Source organism: Carassius carassius, chromosome 17 (genome assembly GCF_963082965.1).
Source record: "Carassius carassius chromosome 17, fCarCar2.1, whole genome shotgun sequence".
NCBI classification, from domain to species: Eukaryota; Metazoa; Chordata; class Actinopteri; order Cypriniformes; family Cyprinidae; genus Carassius; species Carassius carassius.
Genome location: NC_081771.1, coordinates 31,200,392 through 31,224,650, shown reverse-complemented (window position 1 = coordinate 31,224,650; position 24,259 = coordinate 31,200,392). Strand labels below are relative to the sequence as shown.

Sequence of the window (24,259 nt, the reverse complement as noted above, 5' to 3'; positions counted from 1 at the left end):
GTAATGAACCAGGCTGGGAGTTTTTAAAAGCCTCAGAAATCTTTTGCAGGTGTTTAGAGTTAATTAGTTGATTCAGATGATTAGGTTAATAGCTCGTTTAGAGAACCTTTTCATGATATGCTAATTTTTTGAGACAGGAATTTTGGGTTTTCATCAGCTTTATGCCAAAATCATCAGTATTAAAACAATAAAAGACCTGAAATATTTCAGTTGGTGTGCAATGAATCTAAAATATATGAAAGTTTGATTTTTATCATTACATTATGGAAAATCACAATATGCTAATTTTTTGAGAAGGACCTGTATGTATTTTTAACTGGAGAAAGCAATCCTAAGGAGGGCTCAAATTTTTGCTGGAAGCAATAGTTTGACATTTTTTTTTTTTTTTTTTTACAAGCACAGCTTTTCACTTCACAAGACATACATTGATAGACTGGAATGATGTGGATTACTTGTGAATTATTGTGATGATTTTATCATTTTATTACTTTTCTCCAAATCTGTTCCCATGAGGAAATGAACTTATTTACACCTTGAATGGACTGAGGATAAGTACATTTTCATCAGATGTTTAATTCTGGGTGAACTATTCCTCTATTTCAATCCAACGTTCATGCATAATTCACAGAGATCTTCCAGCTTAAATATTATGTACAATTAATATAACTGCGACCCAAATCATGTTGCTTAAACATAATATGCTAATTGTGGTCATGAGGAATGAGTGGGTAATATGTAACTGTAATCTTTAGCTATCTTTAATGTTAGTTTAGTTATTTGTTAGAAAATCAATAGCTGTTTTGTTCAGACCTTTGTTCAGTTGTTTTATGTAAATAATAGCATTTTCTCTGTCCACAGAATATATCATTGATCGCATTTTAAAAGCTACAAAGAGATATTCACTTGGTTCAGAACTTGACAGGTAATTAACGTCCACATAATCGCCAAAACACAATCTCATTCTTTTGCAAGAAACATATAATTTGTTTATTACATGATGAACATTACAGCTCCTCAGTTTCTATAATCATGTTCTGTCATTGTCTCCTGTAGTATAAGTTGTAAGAAGTGTATTATCATTGGCAACGGAGGCATTCTGTCCAACAAGTCCCTGGGATCCCAAATCGATCAGTATGATGTTGTTGTACGGTAAGTTATTATAAAAGTAACTTTTTATAGATTGCTGCTTTGCATTTTTTCTCTTTTAATTTTCCACTTAATATTTGGCATGTTAACACAAATCAGTTGTTGTTTCAGAAGAGGAGCCAGGTATTACATTAGCTGAATGATTATGAATACAAATAGGTTATTAATGTTCACAGCTGAATCCTGCACATCAATAGCAGACGTTAACAACGTTGATTTGTCCTCTGGGTTTTTTTTAGACTGAACGGGGCTCCAGTCGCCGGGTTCGAGAAGGACGTGGGCTCGAAGACCACCATGCGTATCACATATCCCGAAGGAGCCATCCAGAGACTGGAGCGCTACGAGAAGAGCTCGCTTTTCGTCTTATCTGCCTTTAAACCCATGGACTTCAGATGGCTGCGTCACATGGTGCTTAATGAAAAGATGGTAAGGCGTTCACAAATCTGAAACCTCATGTTTCATCAGCATTTTTTTCTTATTTCAATCTTATTTGACTATATTTGTATCCAGCAATAGGAATACAGTATTCTTAGTTTTTTTTTTTATGTTATTCAGTAGATGTGTTTTTAAAATCAGCACAGGAAATGCTAAAGAAATTGTCTGCTTATAGTAAATGAGATGATATAAATGAGATACAAATATGGTTTAGAAATAGTACTTGCTGATGTACACATTGCCATTAGGGGGCAGCATAGTGTGTGCTCTGAACAATAATATCACATATGCATGCCTAGGGTCAAAAACCTCTTTTTAAGACCATTTTAATTTTAGAAATAAGCCATGTTCTTTATTTTATTTTTAGATATTATTTTATTATTATTACAAAACCCCAATAAAGTAAACCTAAATATAAAACACTTTTGCTGGAAAACATTTGCATACAAAGTTTTTTTTATTTTTTTTATTTTTTTGTAGGTTTCAACATTTTTACTGATGCTTTCAAGTAATTTTTGCAGAAAACTACATATTATTATATTGGTGACAATGACAAATCAGCAAAATTTGCATTAAAAAAGTTTGCAAGGAGTAAAGACAGATTGTGCAAGGTCAGAGAGTGTTTGAAGTATTTGCCTAATCAAATATCTGAGTCAAAAGCTGAGTTCAGTTTAAGGGACATAGGCCAGAGGTTTGTCACCACAGGTACCTATGAAACTGCTTTGGCATTGTGGTGCATGGAGTAGAGATGGATGTGGGCTTTGTGTTTGACGTGTCTTTGATAGGCCGGTGTGTAACTGGTCATGACGAGTAACTTGTAATATTTTTGTTTCCACACTTTTAGCGCTGGGTAATTTTAAGTTAACTCTCTGATTCAAAATCAAATGTCACACATGTAACAAATGTATCTCAAAAGATCTTTTTGGACTACTTTTAAAGAAAATGGCTCGTCTCATTGTAGAGAATTATGCAAAGCAAACCACATAATGGTAGTGGGAGATAAATTCAGAATCTGTTTGTTTCCTGAAAAGGTTAGTGGCTGAGATTTGTTGATATAGCCTATCTTTAGAAATTCTCTATACAGTACTGTTTCCCTTGAGTCTTTCTCTTTCTAAAAACACTGATAAGGTTTCTTCTGCCTTCTGTATACTGCTCCATTAGAGTTCCCACCACCAGCCGAAAAGCCATTAGGACTAAGAAAGAAGAAACAAATGCATGTCTTGGATCTGGGACATAAGTGTTCTTGGGTTAAGAATCCTAAAAAGAAAAAAAAGTCACATTTTCAAAATGTAAAGCTATGGAAAAAGGATCCTAAAGGGTACAAAAAAAAATGGTCCTCAAAAAAAGATCAGTGTTAAAAACAGCTTAATATTTTTATAACTGTTGGGTTCTTTTTTTCTGTATTATTTGATGAATAAACATTTCAAAGAACACCATTTATTTGAAATATAAATCTTTTGTAACAATACAAATGTATTTACTGTCGCTTGTGATCAGTTTAATGCATCCTTGCTGAATAACAGCATTCATTAAATTAAAGAAAAGTCTTATTGACCCCAAACTTTGAGCAGTATAGTGAGCTGCTGCAGTAAAAGTCTTTAAATGGCTATTTTTACAGTACACAGTAAATGCTGCTTCAGGTGACATTGTAAAGAAAACTGTAGACGAAAAATATTCATCAGTTATTGTTGTACATGAATATGCTACAGTTACTATGATATTTTGTTGGAAATGTTTAGCATGTTCAGGTTTTGAGTATTTAGTGGAAAACATGACTAATAGTGTTATTTAGTTGGTCTTAAATTATTTGATTTGCTTCTAAAAGTCTTAAAAAGGGTTTTATGTTTCATTCTCTTAAAATACAGCTTACTCTGGAGGGAAAAAAAAGAAATAGTTTCATGCCATAGCGTGCGTTTTAAATAGATCTATTACCGTTTACTGCCAAAACAGTGATTTACTGAACAAACTGAACAATAAATGAACCAATTTAAGTCGAATTTATGTGTAATTTTGCGTAATGATAAACAGACTTAAACCAAAAAACTCTGCGGCAAAGAGCAGTGAAATAAATTCTTCACATAATTGTTTTCAGTTAAAATGTCTCTTCCACTTTGAGAGGACTATCCGTCTCTGACCCGTCCATGTGAGACATTCGTTCACATCCTACCGCATGCTACAATCACGGATCTAATTTACACATGAAATTAAGCGGAACGTGTTAATTCGGTGAAGGTTTTGAAGTGTGCAGACTGTCTTCTGTTCAAAACATTCAGACAGGAATACTGATGAGGATAATTGGGAGGTCAGAGATGAAGTAGATGTTTTTCCTTTGTGTGTGTTTATTGGCCGTAGTCTTCGCTTGTGATTCTTTGACGCAGAAATGCTCTCATTACTTTTACCTCTGTTGATTTGGAATTAAATGGCAGCTATGTCTTCTGAAAGCAAAAGAGCGGCCAAGAAATCTTGTCGTAAATGATGCATCCACACAGCTAAATCATCAGTGCTCTTAGAGCAGCCAGTTTAGACTAATGCCACCATATGTGAGATGTTAGACCAGAAGAAGATGTGCAGAGGAAAGGCAATAGGCAATAGAAAGGCAAACATGAGCAGGTGGACAAGGGGTCAGTAAACTAGCTGCTGTTGTCTCCACTGTCACGTCAAACTGCTTTGGATGGCTAATCGCTAATAAGAAGAGAAGGAACACTGAAAGAACATTTTAGCAGATTAAAAGATTTTGAGAAGATCGTATTTAATTTGGCTTAGATGATTTGATGCAAATCAAATTTGAGAACATTCAGGAAGTTGTGAGAACTTTTTAAGAACATTTAACATCATCAGATTAGAGAATACTTGAGATTTGATGATCTTAAATTTGAGGTCATTCAAGATCATTTGTGACCCTGGACCACAAAACCTTACACATCATGAGCTGAATAAATATGCTTTCAATTGATGTATGGTTTGTTAGGATAGGACAGTATTTGGCTGAGATACAACTATTTGAAAATCTGGAATCTGAGGGTGCAAAAAAAATCAACATTGCAAAAACTTAATTGACTTAATTTGAAAATTTTATTTGACTAAGATGATTTAATGTAACATCTTTGGGAACATTTGAGAATGTTTGAGATAAAGAATGTTTAAGAAAAAGAGGATTTGACACGAAGAGAAGAGAAGGGACATTTTAAAACATTTCACAAGAAGATTTATATATATATATATAAGTTTGAGTAAGATGATGTGATGTTACTCAAATTTAAGATCATTCAAGAAGGTTTGCAATGATTTGAGAACATTAAGAGAATGTTTTTTAGAGAAAAAAATGAGAAGGTTTAATCCTGCTTTTCTGAAGTCTCTGGTGATCTCCTATTTTCTGTCAGCGTTGTGATCCAGACCGTTCTTGTGATACAGAGCATGCTGTCTAGGTAGGGAGCTCACTAGGGTTCGGAACAGAGTTCATGTCTTATGAATCATTAGATGCTTTGTATGACATCTTCAGCTTACACACTTCAATACAATGGTGTTTATGAGTGCCAAGTGTCCTCAGAGTCTGGTGACTCAGACATAAGGAGACAGAGGGCTGGGGGTCAATGTCAGGGGTCAGCGACCCCTACTGCTCCACAGACGGCTGCAGAAAACCACAGTGATTTATGAATGCCACAGTGTGTGTCAGCCTGCTGGAAACTGATGGATTCTGTGATAACGTCTGTGACTCGCACCTCCAGAGTGTCAGAGCGACTGAGAGCAGCCATTGTAGTGAATGAGCCGCAGTGGCTTCCAGCGCAGGGAAACACGACCCAATCCACGCCCACAGGTTACAGCCCAACATCATCACTCAAACTCTTTTAGCCAAAGCAAGGGAAGTCAGGGAATTACCCATCAGAGAAAGTATGTGTGTGGATGTGCACATTAGACTGAAAGTAATGACTCGTGATTCAGTGAATCACTAAGAGTTCAGTCAGTTACTGGCTTGTTATCTTGATTCAACTTTAATGTCTTTTAGAGATGCATGTGCTTGAGTAGATTAATCACAAGTTGTGCTTTTGACTTGGAAGGATTCCGGAAGTAAAATGCCATTCATTTTGTCCATAGAGAAATTGAGTTTTGAAGTTAAAGATTACAAACATATGCACTTTTCAAGACAAACCTATACACTGAGCTTCAAGACCAGGGTTTATATTGTCAGGGACAATATTGCTTGTTGACAGAGGGTTTATGATTTCATCAATTGCAATGAAAAGGCAAAGCAGCACAAAAAGAAAGCTGAATCGTTTATTTCAGTGAAAACATACTGTTAATAAATTAATTTATTACTGAAGATTAAATATTATGTTTGTGCATCCATCCACATCCATGTACAGTAGTTAACCAGACTTCATTGCAGGTTAAATATAATATTAAATATTTTATTTGTTTGACTTGTGTAATTATGTAGTAAACCAGTCTTCATTGCAGGTTAAATATCTATTTTGTGCATTTATTTAGTTAGTTAGTTATAATGATGGGCTGTACATTGTATCCCTTATTAAGACTTAATAATACAATTTAAAAGAGCCCTAATTTAATCTCTACTAGTAAATGACTGAATACATTGGAAATAAAACTTTCTTTCTTTCTTTCTCATTTATTTGTTTATTCTAGAAATGTATTTAAGTATTTTGTTATAAATGTATATTTTAGCATTTACTGTGATTATTGTAACATTGTGTCGTTGTATGTTTTGATCTGGTTCCTGTGTTAGTGTCTTTGGATATGTGTAAATGCTCATCTTTAGAAATATATTGAAGAATTATTTTTAAATCTCATATCATTTGGAAAAAATATTTCCAGAATTAAGTTTGCTGGAAAAATTGGGTGATCGTGATTTTTAGAAAAAAATCTAAAAAATAAATAAATAAATCTTACATTTAAATCTTATTTGTTGATCATAAATTATTTTGAGATTTCTTTCTTAGTCTTTTATTTTTATATTCATCTACTTTTCTGAGTTTCATTGTATATCGTGAGCTCACATGTCAGCCCAAATCCAGCTTGTTATGCCGTAGTGCTGTACGTGGTCAGATTAGTTTTCCTCTTGTTGCTACGACAGTGTTGAGTGTCCGTGTCTGTAATACAGCACAATGAGCCATTTGGACGCATCGGCAGACATCCATCAGCCAGAGTTCAGAGTTCGTGATCATTAGTCAGCTCTTCTGCAGGTCTGTTTCAAGCAGCTGGGTGACAGGTATCAGAGAAACTCTGCGTACAAAGGCCTCGTGCGATGTAGGAGGTGGATCCTGCCACCGGGTGATTGATACAGGGTCTTCCTTGCCTTTGTGGCTTTGTTTGCGCTTCTTGTTTTTCATGAGGCTTTTAAAAGGCCCCTGTCCTCTCCACTTTGCAGGGTATTGTGTTCTTCTCTCTCTGCCTGAGCCACGTCACATTTTCCACCTGTGTGTTTATGACTCTCACCCTACGAGTCCAGCAACCAACAGCAGATCGATGCACCTCTGCTTTAGTGCTCGCTCAAAATATGTCAGCATTTCACCTTTACCTGCTTTCTGCATCCTTAGTAATGCTGGCCAGGCCTCGAGTATAGTGAAGATGTTTATATAGTCACTTCTGAATGTTGCTGTGCTTTTTAATACTTAAAAAATGAATGCATGACAACATTTTGTGATTATTATTATTTTTTCATAAATTTATACTTTTTTCAGCAAGTAAAGGATACTTTGAAGACATTAATAATGTTAAAAGCATTTTAATTTCAATTAAATGCTGTTCTTTTGAACTTTATATTCATCAAAAATTCATAGAAATATAAAGAAGTACAACTGCTTTCAAAATTGATAATAATCAGAAATGTTTCTTGAGCAGTAAATCATCATATAAGAATTATTTCTGAAAGATCATGTGACACTGAAGACTGGAGGAATGATGCTGAAAATACAGCTTTACATCATAGAAATAAATTATATTTTCAAATATGAAAGGGTTGTTTTTAATTATAATAATATTGAACAATTTTGCTGTATTTTTGACCATATAAATGAATGTCTTGATGAACGTAGGAGATTTCATGAAACTCGTACTGTGGCAAACTTTTAAGCTCTAGCTATTGTTTATGGTATGAAATCTGATTCAAATAAAATTCTTGGAAATATGTGTATTCAGTAGCATATGCAATGCTTTATCAGTATCTAGAATGCTAGGGCTTACTCATGCAAAATAACAAACCTGACACAAATTGTAATGTAAAAAGCTAACAATGTTCAAAAAAGGTCAAATAACATTGATAGCATTTGGTAGCATTTCATTATAACGGCTGTTGTGACTACTAGCAGTGATAATGTTATGCCGTGACACAAGTGGTTTGTAATACACCTTGTATCACACATGCTTTGTGTTACACCAGAAAACCACAAGTAAGGCTCCTGGGGCCAAAGCCCTTGTTGTGCGACCCTCTGTAAAACCTGACCCTCCCTTGAAAAGAAAACATGGGCAAGACGTAATTATGCGGCGTGTTTATTTGTAGTACCGTGACTCGGGATGCCGTTTGATGAAATCCCACCGGAGTCGTTGCTCCAAAATGTCAAGCGGCATTATGGCTTGTAACAGTCACTCTCTCCCAGGTGTGTCTGAAAGATCCTTCATATTAGCTGCAGGTGAAGCGGGCGTCTCACGAGGAGAGTGAGAGCTCTGTGTTCAGACACGCTCTTGGCTCCAACGCTTTGCCAGCATTACCCTTTTTAGTCTGATTATCAAAGTGAGCAGTTTATTTACTCAGCTGAGAGAGCGTTATTCAGCGGCTTTGAGTGACTGTTCTGTGTCAGCTTCACTTTAGGCCTTTCTGCGTTTATTATAGCGTGCTCAAGGAGCGAGAGTGTTTGAAAAGAAAAGCTGGTAAAGACCGTCAGCGGAGTCACGCAGGTTTATTCTTTTCATTTGTTTCTTGGATTAATTCAAGTGTTTTCTGTGTTCCGCTCTTGATGTCTTTCAGTGGATAACGGAGGGATTCTGGAAGTCTGTGGCACGTGTCGTTCCCAGAGAGCCAGAAGACATGCGCATCCTGAACCCGTATTTCATCCAGGAAGCTGCTTTCAAATTCATCGGCCTTCCACACAACAATGGCATCATGGGAATAGGGGTGAGGAGCAAACACTACATAAATATTGAAGCAGTCAATCCTAAACATACCGTAATAGTCTGAATTGTCCAAAAAACTTTCTAACTTTCTCCTCTTTGAAAAAAACCAGAGGCCAGTTGCATAAACACAGCCTATGTCTTAGGAACTAGTTAGACAAGAGGTAATCTGTGTATTTATAAATACACACAGTACACACACATATATTATGTAAGCAAAAACCTATATTTTGGATGCAATTAATCGCGATTATTCGTTTGACACGTGTGTGTGTGTATATGTGTACCATATTTTCCGGACTATAAGTCGCACTTTTTTTCATAGTTTGGCTGGTCTTGCGACTTATAGTCAGGTGCGACTTATTTATCAAAATTAATTTGCCATGAACCGAGAGAAATGAACCAAGAGAAAACATTACCGTCTATAGCCTCCAGAGGGCGCTCTATGCTGCTCAGTGCTCCTGTAGTCTACCACTGAAGACATAGAGCGCCCTCTCATGTCTGTAGACAGTAATGTTTTCTCTTGGTACATGGTTCTAAATAAATGCGACTAATAGTCCAGTGCGACTTATATGGTTTTTTCCCCTCATCATGACGTATTTTTGGACTGATGCGACTTATACTCAGGTGCGACTTATAGTCCGAAAAATATGTTGTATGTATATATATATATATATATATATAAAACACACATATACTATGTAGTGCTTGACGGATATATCGCAAAGATGATATATTGGCAGATTTTGGCATTTTTCAAATATCGTCATCGGCCGATATGTTTTTCTGCTTGGCCGATGTGTTCGAGGTGAGACTTTTATTTTGACGGCGCTGGGAAAGGCAGTGCCTGAACGCACACAGTGCTCACACTCTCTTGTTTACTGTCGTTGTTAACAGGTCTGTCTAATACGAATAGAAGTCTGTCTAATAATCAGATAGAATGGTTAAACAAAGGAATTAATGTATACAAAAACTATTATAAAGATTGCTTTTATATTATTAATAATAAAAAGGCAGAGATTATAATACTTTCTCGTTTGCCATCAGCATTAAGCAAGTACGCATTTATTTCATTTAAACAAATCTTTGAATGACTAATGAATATTTAATTACACAAACCTTGCAAACTCTGTCGAATCCAGCTGTGAGATCTTGAGAAGTGTGCATATTTATCCAGCATGATCGTGTGTTCTCTGTGTGATGGTCGGTCCGTGTTAATTGAATGCTTTAAACTTTAAATGTGATTTCAAACTATGCTGTGCTTTATGCATTCACCCACAAGTGTTACCTTGGCTTTATTAGAAAAATATAATTCCCAATGCACACAGACTTCCCAGAATACTGAGTGCCCTGTTGGTTACAGTGGTTACTTCCTATATTTTTATTTAATATTTATTTATTTGTGAAAAGTATTTAATCTAAATTCAAATACTTAATCTATATCAAATACGTAATCTAAAGTATAAGTATGTCTATTTTACACATTTATTTTTAAAACATTGTCTAATTATTTTTCAAATTTCTTAAATATGAATTAAAAAATTATATATATATATATATATATATATATATATATATATATATATATATATATATATATATATATATATATATATATATATACTGTGTATGTGTGTGTATAGAGAGAGAGAAGGAGAAATATTAATATGGTAGTATAATTGCACAAGAAATCACTTTTGCATTTTCAGCAAAACCTCATCTATGATAGCCAGATACCGTATTTTTCGGACTATAAGTCGCGCCTGAGTTTAAGTCGCATCAGTCCTAAAATACGTCATGATGAGGAAAAAAAACACTGTCGCACTGGACTATAAGTCGCATTTATTTAGAACCAAGAACCAAGGGAAAACATTACCGTCTACAGCCGCGAGAGGGCGCTCTATGTCTTCAGTGGTAGCCGCCCTCTGGAGGCTGTAGACGGTAATGTTTTCTCTTGGTTCATGTCAAATTAATTTTGATAAATAAGTCGCACCTGACTATAAGTCGCAGGACCAGCCAAACTATGAAAAAAAGTGTGACTTATAATCAAATATGGTACACATATACACACACACACACATGTGTCAAACGAATAATCGCTTTAAGATACTTTAAGATGATTTTTCCTAAAAGTTGACAGACAAGCAAACCAACAATTCAATCAATAAGTAAATCTATTTATTTACGTGATCAAGCTCTACTGAAATGATCCTAAACTCTCTCACACTGGCCCGGGGTCAGTGGGTCATCCTTATTGTTGAGTTTTCTGAGATGACGTAGAAATGAAGTGTTGGACCGTCACATCTCCTCCTGATCCAGAGACTGTGTGTGCTCTGCTGCTATGGAGATGTGGTTCGAGGGGCTCGAGCTGTGATGCGTTTCCTGTTATCAGCAGGCGGAGCGTCTGGGCCCAGATTAGTCCAGAGAGTGTCTCACTGTGGTGATAAGTGTCAGGAGAAACGGGCTGGATTCAGTTGCGGGTTCACACAGAGTTTTATTGAAAGCAGATGAACAAGGCAGATGAGTATCGTTACACAGTTTAGCTCGTTCGACAGCCGAATACCAGAGACATGAGAGCTGGAATCTTCTAGGAGTACTGCATTCGTGAGAACAAGGCAGAGCAAAACAGCAAAAGACACTGGAGCCTGAAGACAAGACAAGACAAGGTGAGTACACAGACCAGCTTGAGCTATTGGTAAGAGTTACAACAGTTTGGCAATGGACAGAGAAACACAGGGAATTATAAAGGGAAGAAATTAGAAGAACATTGAGAACAGGTGGCAAACAATTAAGGTTAACAACGGAGAAACAAGGAGGACGGGGAAAACTCAAATCAAACAGGCAGACGCAGTGAGCTGTCAAACCATCCAAACACACATTCACAACCCCAAAAGGCAGGAGATTAGCCCTGAACCCTGACAGTACCCCCTCTGCCAGGAGGGTCACCCGACGCTCCAGAGAGGGGCCCACCTCGATGGGTTTGACAAGACAAACAGAAACAACCTTTAAGGACAGGACAAAACAGACATGACAGCCCCTTCAGATGGCTGACAACTAGCAGGAGCATCCTCCGAGGGACTCGTCAGAAGCAGCAGACAGCTGGTCTGGTATGATCTCGTGGTCGCAACCTCTAGCGGGAACAACCTCCGCGGGCTTGACAAGGCAAACAGGAACACATCTCCACGGCCATGACCCAAATGGTAAAGACGACCTCAGGACATAACCGAACCGACAGGAACATTTTACATGACCATAACTTGACAGGCAGGAACACCGTCTACGGCCTTGACCCAACTGGCAGGAATGACCTCTGTAGGTCTGACAGGACAGGCAGGAACACTTTACATGGCCCAGATGTGACCGGCAGGAACAACACTTGAGAACTTGACAAGACAGGAACAATCTCTATGGCCAAACAGACAAAGTATGTAGGTGCAACCTCTGAAGGTTTGATCTCTGGACACTTGACAACATCTATAAACTAAACAGGAGTGACCTCAGGGGACTTGACACACGATTGACAGGAACATTTTCTATGGGCTTGACAGGCATTAGGATCGTCATCGTAGACCGGCAGATTGTTTAGCATGGGGTTCGGAATAGTGGGACACCCGGCTCGTCGCCTCCCGCTGAAGGCTATCCACCCGTGTGAGGAGTTCGAAGACTCGGGCACTAAGAGCGTCCACATCCTGCGCGATGGTGTTGAACTGGATGGCAAGCTGACCCAACCAAACTCCCTGCTGTATGAGAGCCAAGCGAAGTGGATCAGATCCCGCTGAATCCATTTGTGGCCAGACTGTTCTGTCAGGAGAAACGGGCTGGATTCAGTTGCGGGTTTACACAGAGCTTTATTGAAAGCAGATGAACAAGGCAGATGAGTATCGTTACACAGTTTAGCTCGTTCGACAGCCGAATACCAGAGACATGAGAGCTGGAATCTTCTAGGAGTACTGCATTCGTGAGAACAAGGCAGAGCAAAACAGCAAAAGACACTGGAGCCTGAAGACAAGACAAGACAAGGTGAGTACCCAGACCAGCTCGAGCTATTGGTAAGAGTTACAACCATCTGGCAATGGACAGAGAAACACAGGGAATTATAAAGGGAAGAAATTAGAAGAACATTGAGAACAGGTGGCGAACAATTAAGGTTAACAAAGGAGAAACAAGGAGGGCGGGGAAAACTCAAATCAAACAGGCAGACGCAGTGAGCTGTCAAACCATCCAAACACACATTCACAACCCCAAAAGGCAGGAGATTAGCCCCGAACCCTGACAATAAGGCTTTCACATTGAGACTTGTCTCTCCAGCCTCAGTGGATCACGTGGTGACTGGATGATCCCTCTCTGCTGATACACACACACACACACGTTTGTTTTTGTGAAAAGTGAGGAAATCCCATAGGCATAATGGTTTTTATTCTGTACAAACTGTATATTCTATGGCCCTACATCAACCCTACACCTAACCCTAACCCTCACAGGAAACCTTTGCATTTTTACTCAAAAAAACTCATTCTTTATGATTTATAAGCATTTTGAAAAATGGGGACATGGGTTATCATGGGTCCTCATAAGTCACCCTCTCCTTGTAATACCTGTGTCATACCCATGTCATTATACAGAGTTGAGTCCTGATATGACACAAAAACATGCACACACACACACCCGCTCTCTCTGTGTCTCTGATAAAGTCAGTCACATGGTGCATTATCTGTACTGAAGTGTGTCAGTGTCCAGTCCATCCATGGTTGTTCACCATTTGCTCGACTCATTTGATCTGTTCTTTTCACTCTGCTGTGTGGTATGAATTAAACCATATAGTAATGAATTAAAACTTGTTTTATTACTAATAGAAAATATCTACTTTGTATGTTAAAACAGACATTTTGCAGTTGAATACTTTGTTAAATTGCTTTTGTGCAAACAGTATGGTTGTAAATGCAAACTACATGCATAGAGATGACGGATTTTTAAATGTATCATACTTTTAAATAAAATTTTTCTGAATATCTCATTTACGAATTTGTCTGAATCACAGATCATTTACAGATGTGGACTTTTTTGCATCATTATAACTATAGTTTCTGGGTATTACTTAAATTTTTCTTTTAGATTGCCTAGACATCAAAATCTTGATTGAGATTTAAACAGTAAGATACTTACTAATTCAAGAGTACTTCAAGACTATCAGTGTCACAGGTTTATATATGTATGTTTACAAAATAAAATAAAGTATAAAATAAAAGTAGATATTTTATATTAAGCACATTTTTGTTTCTTGTTGAATATTTTTTAATACAAAAATTATATTATTTTTCACATATAAATGTACTGTTTTCCATAAAACATTTTCTTAAAAGACCGTTTGCAGTAATAACCAGAAACTTTTTCTTCAACTCGAGGTTCTGTGAATGTGTCTTTGAATACATACTCAAGTATGACTCTTGGGTATTTTATACACTGTGACTGAACACTTAAGATCATGCAGTACTAAAAGTGCTTTGTTTTTCCAGAATATTCCTACATTGGGGACTGTTGCGATTACGATGGCTCTTCATAACTGTGATGAGGTGGCGGTGGCTGGATTCGGATATGACATGAGCACACCTTACGCACCTCTGCACTACTACGAGAAACTCAGGATGTCTGCAATCAAAGAGGTAACACTCACCTGAACTCTTACAGAACTAGTGAGCTGCATTCAAAACCCCTGGAATTGATTTTAATTTTTACCATTGAACCCCATTATTAGATTTTACTCTCTTTGAACTAAAAGGAGATTTTCAGTGATGCCATAGAACCATTTTTTGTTTGCCAAAGCACCTTTCAGTGAAGAGTTCTTAAAAGTACCATCTTTTCTTAGATTGAAGAAGACTTTTAATGTTGTGAAGGACATAGCTAACAGAAATGTCCTAGTTTTGGTATGTAAGATGAGTGTTATGTGAATTTAAATTTGTAAATGTGTCTTAAGTACAGTGCCTCAGTGATGTCCGCTCACTGGTTGATGATCTTTGGGAATATCCCATCCTATGAGTCAAGTCCATAAACAGGTCACCTGACCTCTCACTGCTCTCTGTTCCAGGAACACGCAGAAACCCGAGAGGTCAGAGTAATGAGGCAGCGTTGGCCGTCTGAGCTCTGTGCGTGTTCTTCTTTCAGTGTTGAGGACACTACTTTGATACTGTAGCTTTGCCAAGCTACTAATAAAGTGAAGCAGTCAGAGACTACAAGACAGGGTTCAACAATAAGGATTTATTTCTGATGGTCTAGTCAGGCCAGTAGTTCCTTTGTGTCGAGAGATTAAAAAAATATATATTATATTGATGACAAATCAGCAGAATATGCAAAAACAATGTCAAGTCAGCTTTATTTCTATAACACTTCATACAAAATAGATGGTTTTCTTCATAACAGCTTCAGAAGAAACCGAATCAGTGATGCAAACTTCAAAAATGAAGCATTAGATTCTGCTCTAAAGCTGATTTAAAAGACAGTAGTTCTTCAAGAATGTTCAGTACATCACAGAAAATCAATCCTTTAACCCCCATAACGCATTCAATCCATTTAGACCTAGAAGAGATACATATTTTGTAAGGCAATGAAACTCTCAAATGCTTAAATACCCTTAATTTTACTTATTTTTTATTTTTTTTTTACAAAACATTTTTAAGAGAGAAAACCATTAAAAAAAATGATCCGGTCATTTTGGACCCGAGTATGTATGGCCGTACAATTAGGTGTTAAAAATATTTTTAAAAGTATCTATAAGTTATATTAGTGTCACAGAAATATTGTAAAATATATGTGGCCTTTTTACCAATATCTCACACAGTTTTGGAGCTGAATGTAATTTTTAAACATGAATATGCACAACTATTCACAAACCATTCCTGCGTGAAATATTTGACCACTTTTTTTATGTAAATTTATGCAAGTAAATGTATTTATTTATTTATTGGTAGTAAATATGTATGTTTCATAAATATGGGCTCTTTTTTGCAATCATGAGTTAAATTCAAAGGAATTTAATTAAATTCCATTACTTCCATTAATTATATGTTCTTATAAATTTTGTACAGTAATATATTCAAATATAATAGTATACAGATTTTGAATGCAATATGAGGGTTACGTTTGCCAAGCTACAAGATTACTGTACATATTCAGTGTCATCCAAGCACTGGCCTAAAAGAATAAAATGGGTAGCAAACCCAATGTTGGCTTTTCATGATGCAACGTAAAATACTTATCCAAAGTGTTGTGTGAAACTGACCTATTTCATGTTTGTTTTTTTGTTTTGTAATTAGAAGATAAAAGGATGATTCAACTGGGATGGCAAATCATCATGGCACTGTATTTGACACATGCACATGTTTACTTGAGGTGGACCGTCCAAACTGCATTTGTGGCTTGTGAAATCGAAAGCAAAGCCGCATGTGCAGATGTCATAGCTCTTTAAATGCTGTACGTGACCAACTTCTGATGAACATTTACCTTATTGTGCTCTTTCTGTTTCTCTCTTTCTCTCACACACACCCAGTCATGGACACACAACATAACCAAAGAAAAAGAGTTTCTACGAAAGCTGGTGAAGGGTGGCGTCATACAGGATCTGACGCACGGGATCTGATGTCACATCCTCGTCATGCAGCGGATAGATAGTATTCACCATATCACTGGTGTACGGCATCCCAGCCGATGGACTCGCACGAACACGAGCCGTCAAATGTCCAGAGATGTTTGAGCCAATCGCATGAGGCCACCAGAGGAAGTGACCTCACTTCATATGCTAGATGGTATCCATGGCAACTTCAACTCAAATATGGTAATGCTTGTGTTAAGATGCCACGTAGATGAGAAAGAGTGCATCCCTGTGTGCCACGGCGCCCGACAGAGACCGGAAACGTGCTGCTTTCTCCTGTTTTTTTACTCCACTGTATTCAGTATTTATTAGACAGTATTTTAATCATGTCATTTAAGATGCTTTATTTTTGAAGCCAAGTCAGCTTGATTGCTTTAATATTGTTCTCTTCAATCTCAAGCAATGCACAGCAGCACACAACAAATGTTTGTCACTGTTGATTTTCTGCTGCTCAGCTTCCACTTGTTTCCTGCGCCTTGTTATTATTGTAAATAATCACAATTAAAAAACTGAAAACTACATTACCCATGATTCTGCAAAGAAATCGGAAGAATTATAGAAGTTATATATATAATTATTATATTGAAGTTAAGCACACAACCTTGTACCTTTGGTTTTTTTTTTGCTTCAAATCAAAGTTTGTGATTGTTGTGAATCACCTCATGGTGGGTTGGTTTGGTTTAGTTAGTTGGTTTGCTTCATGGCTTAAAATGAAGATTTTTCAAAATACTTCCGGATCCAATGCCGCTGAATTGGACAGGTATTATTTTACTAATTATTTTATTAGTTGTATTGAAAAGGCATGCTGAAAAGGCCACTCTTTCAGAGCTCTTGTTGTTATGCTGCTCGGCCAATCAGATTCAAGAACTGGATCTAACTGTTAAACACATTTGTCATTGACTTGTGTTCATTCTACTGTTACATGGTTGGAAAACATCAGCACCTGTTTATGGAAAGCTCATGTTTAGCTTTTAAACTTCCACCTGATCAACCTGCCCTTTTTTCTCAAACAAACAGATGGATGTTTATGTGTGCGGCGGAAGCAAACACTAAAAACAGCTTGTCTCATGACTCACGGCGGTAATGGGGGGGATTTTCAGGGTCCTTGTGCCAAACGTTTAATGGAAATATTAGGAATTTTTAAAGAGTCTGTGCTGTCAGGCTCTGTTCCTGGAAACGATCTGGATTCATAAACCACATCTTATCCTTTTTTCTTTTTTGTGCCATGACGTTCTGCTCCAGGCTGAATCATGTAGCGACATATCAGACTTTGATTATAGTTATTCATGTGTGTGTCTGGTGGGTAATGGCTTGTTTGCTGTTTAACTGTGTTCACCTGCTGCTTCTCTTTCTGTCAGTCTTTGAATCTCTTTTAGCACACACTGCAGATTCACTTTGACTGGAGAAACACAACTGGTCTTGGCTGAACACAAAATGGTAAAAGATTAGCCTCTTCAATGGGATTGAACCAGCAACCTACTGGTTACCAGACTAGTTATAGAGGATCGTTCTACAGTAGTCAACATTTGAAGTGGATCAGAGAAGTTCATCAGAGTTGTCTTAAGACAAGAATGGGCATTGTTTTGGTTTTAGGACATCTTTGATGAAAGGTTTTGATCCACTTCAAATGTTGTGGCTAATCAGTGGAAGAAATGAGCTTTTATGTTTAGAAGCAATATTGACATTCTCAATTTGAATTTTTTTGTAACGCATGATAATATATTGTGTCATCCTTTTATGCTAAATATTTTTAGTCTGTTAATTACACAAGTTCTCAACCTGAGTATTTAGACAATTGGGATGTATGACCTCGTATCCATAAAACTGAATTAAAGTCAATAGTTTATGAATTTTTTACACTACTATTCAAAAGTTTGTGCTTGGAAAGATTTCTGAATGCTTTTCAAAGAAGTTTGCTTAGCTTAAAGCTGGATTTATTTAATCAGAAGTACAATCAAATTCTTAAAATATAATTACGATTTTAAAAAAAAACGTTTTTTATCTAAATAATGTATAAAATGTAATTTATTCCTGTGATCAAAGCTGAATTTCCAGCATCATTAATCCAGTCTTCAGTTTCATATGATCTTCAGAAATCAATCTAATATGATGATTTTTTTGCTGCTCAAGAAACATTTCTGATTATTATCAATGTTTTAACAGTTGTGCTGCTTGATATTTTTGTAGAAAACTTTGCATTTCTTTCTTTTTTTTATTATTATTATTTGGAATAGAAATGTTTTATTATAATTATAATATTAACATATAAATTATTATAATGTTGTAAATGTGTTTACTGTCTGTTTTGATCAATTTAAAGGGTTAGATCCTTATTGAATTTATTTTTATTTCTTGACCAAAAAAAAAGAACTTTTTTTTTGAAGAAATTGTGGTGTATATGAGATACAGGATTTCATTTTGCAATTGAACTGCATTACTGTCACTTTCATGAGCATTTTCATGCCAGTTAAGAATTAGGAAACAGTGTGGAAAATGTGAAAATATAATGCTGGGTTAAAACATTTGTATAACATCTTCATGTCCTGCTTCCAAATAGTGTTGCTTCTAGGACTGAAACAATTCCTCGAGTAACTCAATTACAAAAAATCATGGAGGCAAATTCCTCTGCCTCGAAGCCTCTTTTAATTTATTTTAAATCTCACGTCGGGTTCTTTCGCAATGATTTTTTTTTAATGTGACACAACGGTCACCCACAAAGCGGAAGGAGACACAAGCGCTGCGTCCGATATCGCATTCTGCAAGGAGTGAGCAGTGTTTTGATTTGAGGGCGCGGGCAAACGTAAAGAGAACGTCGTGGCGTGTGTTCATTGCAAGATAGAGCTGACATACCACAACTACCACCACACATACCACAATTTACAGTTAAACGCGGAATGGCACGGAATTTGCCAAATTTTGAATAAATTAATCAAAAATAGGTCATTGCACTTACATCAAATCACGATATGGACTAATATCTGTAAATATTAAGCCGGAACAGTCTATTTAAATATGAATCTTGCATGTTCTGCGTGTCTCTGTTAATGAATGGAGCAGAAGCGCATCTTCCTTTATTAACACACTGAAGCCGCGTGACGCTCCGGTGATTTCAGCGTTTGCTGTCTCACTAAATAAGACGTGAACACATGCACGTTTGATTTGAGTAAAACTCGCGTCACATCCAGGCACGTGCAGAGGGGGGGGGGGCGTTGGGTGCTTGAGCACCTGCCCCTTGGTGGCCAAAGTGCCCAAATTTTTCCTCAAATTTTTTGTAATAACATGCCCTTTTGTGAATGCCTGCCCATGCCCAATCTAAATATTAGTAAAATTTATTAATAATAATTTAGCCGTAAATAAAATGACCCACATGATGACCTTTCACCTGACGACGCGGACCTCCTCCGAGCGGGACGATTCCTCTCAAGCTGCACGCGCATTTTTTAATTGCTAGAGGATATTATTAACACCGCGGCAGCTGGTAAGTGGTATTTCATTCTCAGCGAAGTGATTTTGATGTTTATTTACTTATTATTATTTTAAAAGAACGATGTGATGTGAGAACATGCAGATATGTTGTTTATATTGCTGTGTGTAGTCTGTAGTGTAGAAGTAACGCTAGCGTGCTGTTTGAGGGAGAAAAGTTTCACAGGCATCGAGGGCTATGGTCTTTTTTGTTATTTGACTAAACTAGTATTATATTACATTATTTATTTATTTTTTAAAACATAGAGTGCCTTAAAATAATTATCACAACACTGGTAAGGTTTATTCAGATTTTCTCATTCTCTGAATTATCATTACAAAAATAAAAACAATTAAGAAATGAATTAAAATATAATTATATTTAAATGTGACACAAATATATATATATATATATATATATATATATATATATATATATATTGACACCTGACATCAAAGTGCAGTGTGAAGGAGATGGATGAATAACACTTGTAGCCTGTCATTTGTTTACATTGCAAAGGTGTTCAATTTTAGACAACAACAACTGCAACAGTAATAATAATATTAATCACTGTATTCCAGTGTATCAGTTGTTTAATGTTTTGTATCAATATTTTAAGGTGGACTTATTGATTAGGTGCAAGAGTAGACAGTAGGGATGGTTAAAATAATAGATTAATGCTGAAATAGTAAATTATGCCTTGTTTCTAAATGGACAGAGAGTTGAAAGTAATAGAGCTGGGGCCATAGAGGAGGCCCCCTGGTAATAGAGGAGGTTCAACCAACTCTGGGTTTAAACTTGAACTCTGAGTTGACTTACCCTGAGATGGGAAACTCTGAGTTTTCGGTTACAGAACAGCTGAAATGAGTTGGTTTAATCAACTCTAAATTGACTGACTCTGAGTTAAGCACGTGCACCACAACTATAAGGCAGTGGCTATTTACACTTAGTGGAATTAACATACTTTCTTAGCGATAGATCCTATTTACAGTAGGCTAAGTGCAAGTAGCTCTAGATGCTATTTACAGAAAAAAATGTATAGTGAAAATCGTGATATTCTATTTACCATGTAAAAGTAGCAGTTCTTTGCAACAGGCTAAGTGTAAATAATAATTAGATGCTAGTTATACTTCATACTGGCAGATACATTTGCACCTCAGTATTGTTATACATTAACAGGATGCAATAATAACATATTGTAAATGATTATATTTATTACAATTATAAATAGTTGTATCATTATTAAACACTCGTTAGGCACTTTACTTCCACTTTTAGAACATTTTGTTCATTTTTATTGAAAATACATTTTAATGTGTCATGTGATGGGAAAAGTGAGAAGAATGAGCTCGGCAAAAGCCGGACTCTAACCCAATCAATCACGTTACAAGCTAGTTTCCGTGCCAAAAACATTACTGCCTAGTGCCTACACCACTGAAGCCGTTATTCACATGTCATATTTTACCTTATGTGTCGATGGAGGGCGGAGCTACAGTAGATTTGCACTTAGTAATAGACACTCAGAATAAGGTTTACCATTTGCATTAAGATTATTTTTATTACCACACTGGCATATAATTTTGCTTTTAGTAAAATGCACTTAATTTAGACCCCAACCACCCCCCCCCCCCCCCCCCCCCCAGGAAACAATACAAAATTTCTTATATCATTTTCTTATATAGAAAATCTTTCTTTTTATATTTGTACCTGGGAAGAAAAAGGGGGAGGAGACCGAAATAAACTCTGGGTTTATCGAAGAAAACCTGCTTCCAACCAGGTTAGGTTCATAGTGTAAGTTACCATGGTAACTGACTGTGAGTGTAAGTTACCTCTCTTTCAGAAACGGACTTGACTTAACCTGCTTTCTCAGGTTTGACAAACCTCCCATTCTGAAATGGAAAACCAAGAGTTTCCCTCATTTCAGGGTAAACATACTCAGAGTTTTCACTTAACCTCCTTTGTGAAACAGCCCCAGATGAGGAGATGGAGACAGAGGAAGAAAAAGAGGGAAATGTAGAGGCACAAGTAACAGAAAGGGAGCAGGGAACAGCAAGCCAGGAGACAGAGGCTGGTGAGAGAGGAAAATGTAGAGGCACAAGCGTTTTCTATAGTTTTTACTATAACAGCGGTTCTTAATTATTCTGTAGAACAGAGAAGAAAAAGCCATCAGGTTGGGACAATTTAAGAGATTTCAGTTTCTGATCCCAGAGCTATTATTAGGTGGAAAGAAAATATTTGTTTAACTTTTAAACTTAAAATTGTCTTTTCTATTTTGTCTTTTTCAAAACTGCATCAGAGCATTTGCTGCCGTATCAATACATAATCATCCATATCGATACGCGAATCAGCAAGGAATGCATCACAATATATTGCTGTAGTGATATTTTGAACAGTGCCATTTAAAGCCTTGTTCCATGTGCCCCTTTTATACTTTGAGCACCTGCCCCTCCAAAGGTCTCTGCACGGCCCTGGTCACATCACATACACAGAACTGTAAAGGTACGCCAACCCGTCAAAATAAAAGTCCGGTTAAAGACTATTGTTCAGCAGAATGTACATAGCCTACCACAAAAAAAAAAAAAATCAAACATAATTTTTTAAGGTTTAATCACACAACATTTCTTCCATGTTTTATATTTAATAGTAAATCCCCTTTGTTTACCAAAAATTTAAGTTAATAATCAATAATTAAATCAATTAAATTAATGTTTTGTGTTTAATGTGCATCTCAGAAAATGCTTTATTTAAAACCCCAACTGAATGGCACTTAAATGCACTTAATTCATCTGTCAACTTTGTCATTGTTCACAGTACAAGTACAGACAGAGAAACAATGGGTAATAATTAAATGTTTATTTTTGATGTATGCATTGCATTCTATGCATTTAAAAAATAAAAATATTTTTTTTTCTAAAAAAGGAAACTTAGTTGTTCATTTTAAGAGACCTGTGACGGTCACGGAGGGACCGCACGTTCAACATGGACGTTAATACGCACAAACACACACAGAGACTGTTTGGTGATACAAGAGTTTATTGTAATTATTGATCAGAGAGTGAATAAAATACCTGCAACCCTCAGGCCACACTCTCCACTGCAGAAACAAACACAGACTACCTTCCATTACAAAGACATTCACATTAATACTGGTGGCCAGCACCATTACCACATGTGGAGGGACAAACTCACAGAAAACACTTTACACATGTTCCCTTAAATATACAGAGTCTTAAAGAAACATATTGGCAGGATGTTCTACTTAATAAATCTACTTTGATGTTATTAATTCGTTCACATTAAACAGGAAATAACAGCAACAACCCAGCCACGTTGCCCCTGAAACCCCCACGCTTAATTAATACATAGTAGATTCCCACCCTAAGCAGAACCAATAATTCCTGCCATTGTTTCTTACCAGGACTCTAAAAATCACGGGACAAATGCTACACGGGAACAATACACATAGTTTACAGGGATTTCAATTAACTCTCTGATCAATAATTACAATAAACTCTTGTATCACCAAATAGTCTCGATGTGTGTTTGTGCGTATGTGTGCGTATTAACGTCCATGTTGAACGTGCGGTCCCTCCGTGACCGTCACAAGACCCAGGAGTCTTTATTTTCTCTTGCATAATTAATATTGCACTTTAATTAAGCAAAAACACATTTTATCTGATTACTCGATTAATCGATGGAATTTTTGCTAGAATACTCGATTACTAAAATATTCGATAGCTACAGCCCTAGTTGCTTCCTTGAGATTCTTTCAGACTTGTAACATTTTCTTTGATACAGTGACCAGAAGACTAGATGCTTCATGGCTGAATGTACACTGGGGGAAAAATCCTGTTAAATTTACAGTAAAGAACTGGCCGAAATCCACTGTAAAAACAGCACTTTTTTAATGTTTGTTTACATTGTTAAGGAACGTTATAAAGTGTTTCCAGATGTCTTTTAATTGGCGTGTTAACAGTGAAATGTGGAATGTAGGCATTTACAGATGACTAGCGTGGCTGTGTGGTGTTCAGGGCTGCCTTTCCTTCAACCTGCTGCGCTTCATGTGCTTGATGTGCTCGGAGGCAGAGAACAGATTTAGAAAGGAGTGTGAGATCACAGACAGTTGAGCTATGGACACAACGGGCAGGTGTCTCCTATTTAAAGACAATCCTTGACCTGTTTGTTCTCCGCGGGACAAGGGTGCAGCGAGGTTTGGGAGCTGGAGAAGTGAATGGAGAGCTGGAACAGGTCTGTCTGTCCATGTAGGTGGGCCTTCGTGACACGGCTGTGATGGAGAGGTCAGGGTTTGGTTACAGTCGGACTGAAGGCCGTGTTTCTGAGCTCCGCCTGTGAAGAATCACTCCGCTTTGGCTTTATTCTTCCAGACAGGTCATCCACTCACACCCTTTCTTAGACGTCCAGCAGAAAACACAGCTAGGGCAGCTTCCGAA

General features: G+C 36.9%; 1 protein-coding gene across 2 annotated transcripts in view; it reads left to right on the top strand.

The window, feature by feature from the left end:
* LOC132090937 (CMP-N-acetylneuraminate-beta-1,4-galactoside alpha-2,3-sialyltransferase-like) overlaps positions 1-16,818 on the top strand; it is a 43,764-nt gene extending 26,946 nt beyond the window's left edge. For both annotated transcript variants that reach the window (XM_059497704.1, XM_059497703.1), the window contains 6 exons: positions 859-922; positions 1,054-1,149; positions 1,386-1,572; positions 8,561-8,707; positions 14,217-14,363; positions 16,244-16,818. In XM_059497704.1, coding sequence (XP_059353687.1) covers positions 859-922; positions 1,054-1,149; positions 1,386-1,572; positions 8,561-8,707; positions 14,217-14,363; positions 16,244-16,333 — 731 coding nt within the window. In that variant the 3' untranslated portion in view covers positions 16,334-16,818. The remainder of the gene's footprint in view (positions 1-858; positions 923-1,053; positions 1,150-1,385; positions 1,573-8,560; positions 8,708-14,216; positions 14,364-16,243) is intronic.
* The last annotated feature ends 7,441 nt before the right edge of the window (positions 16,819-24,259 follow it).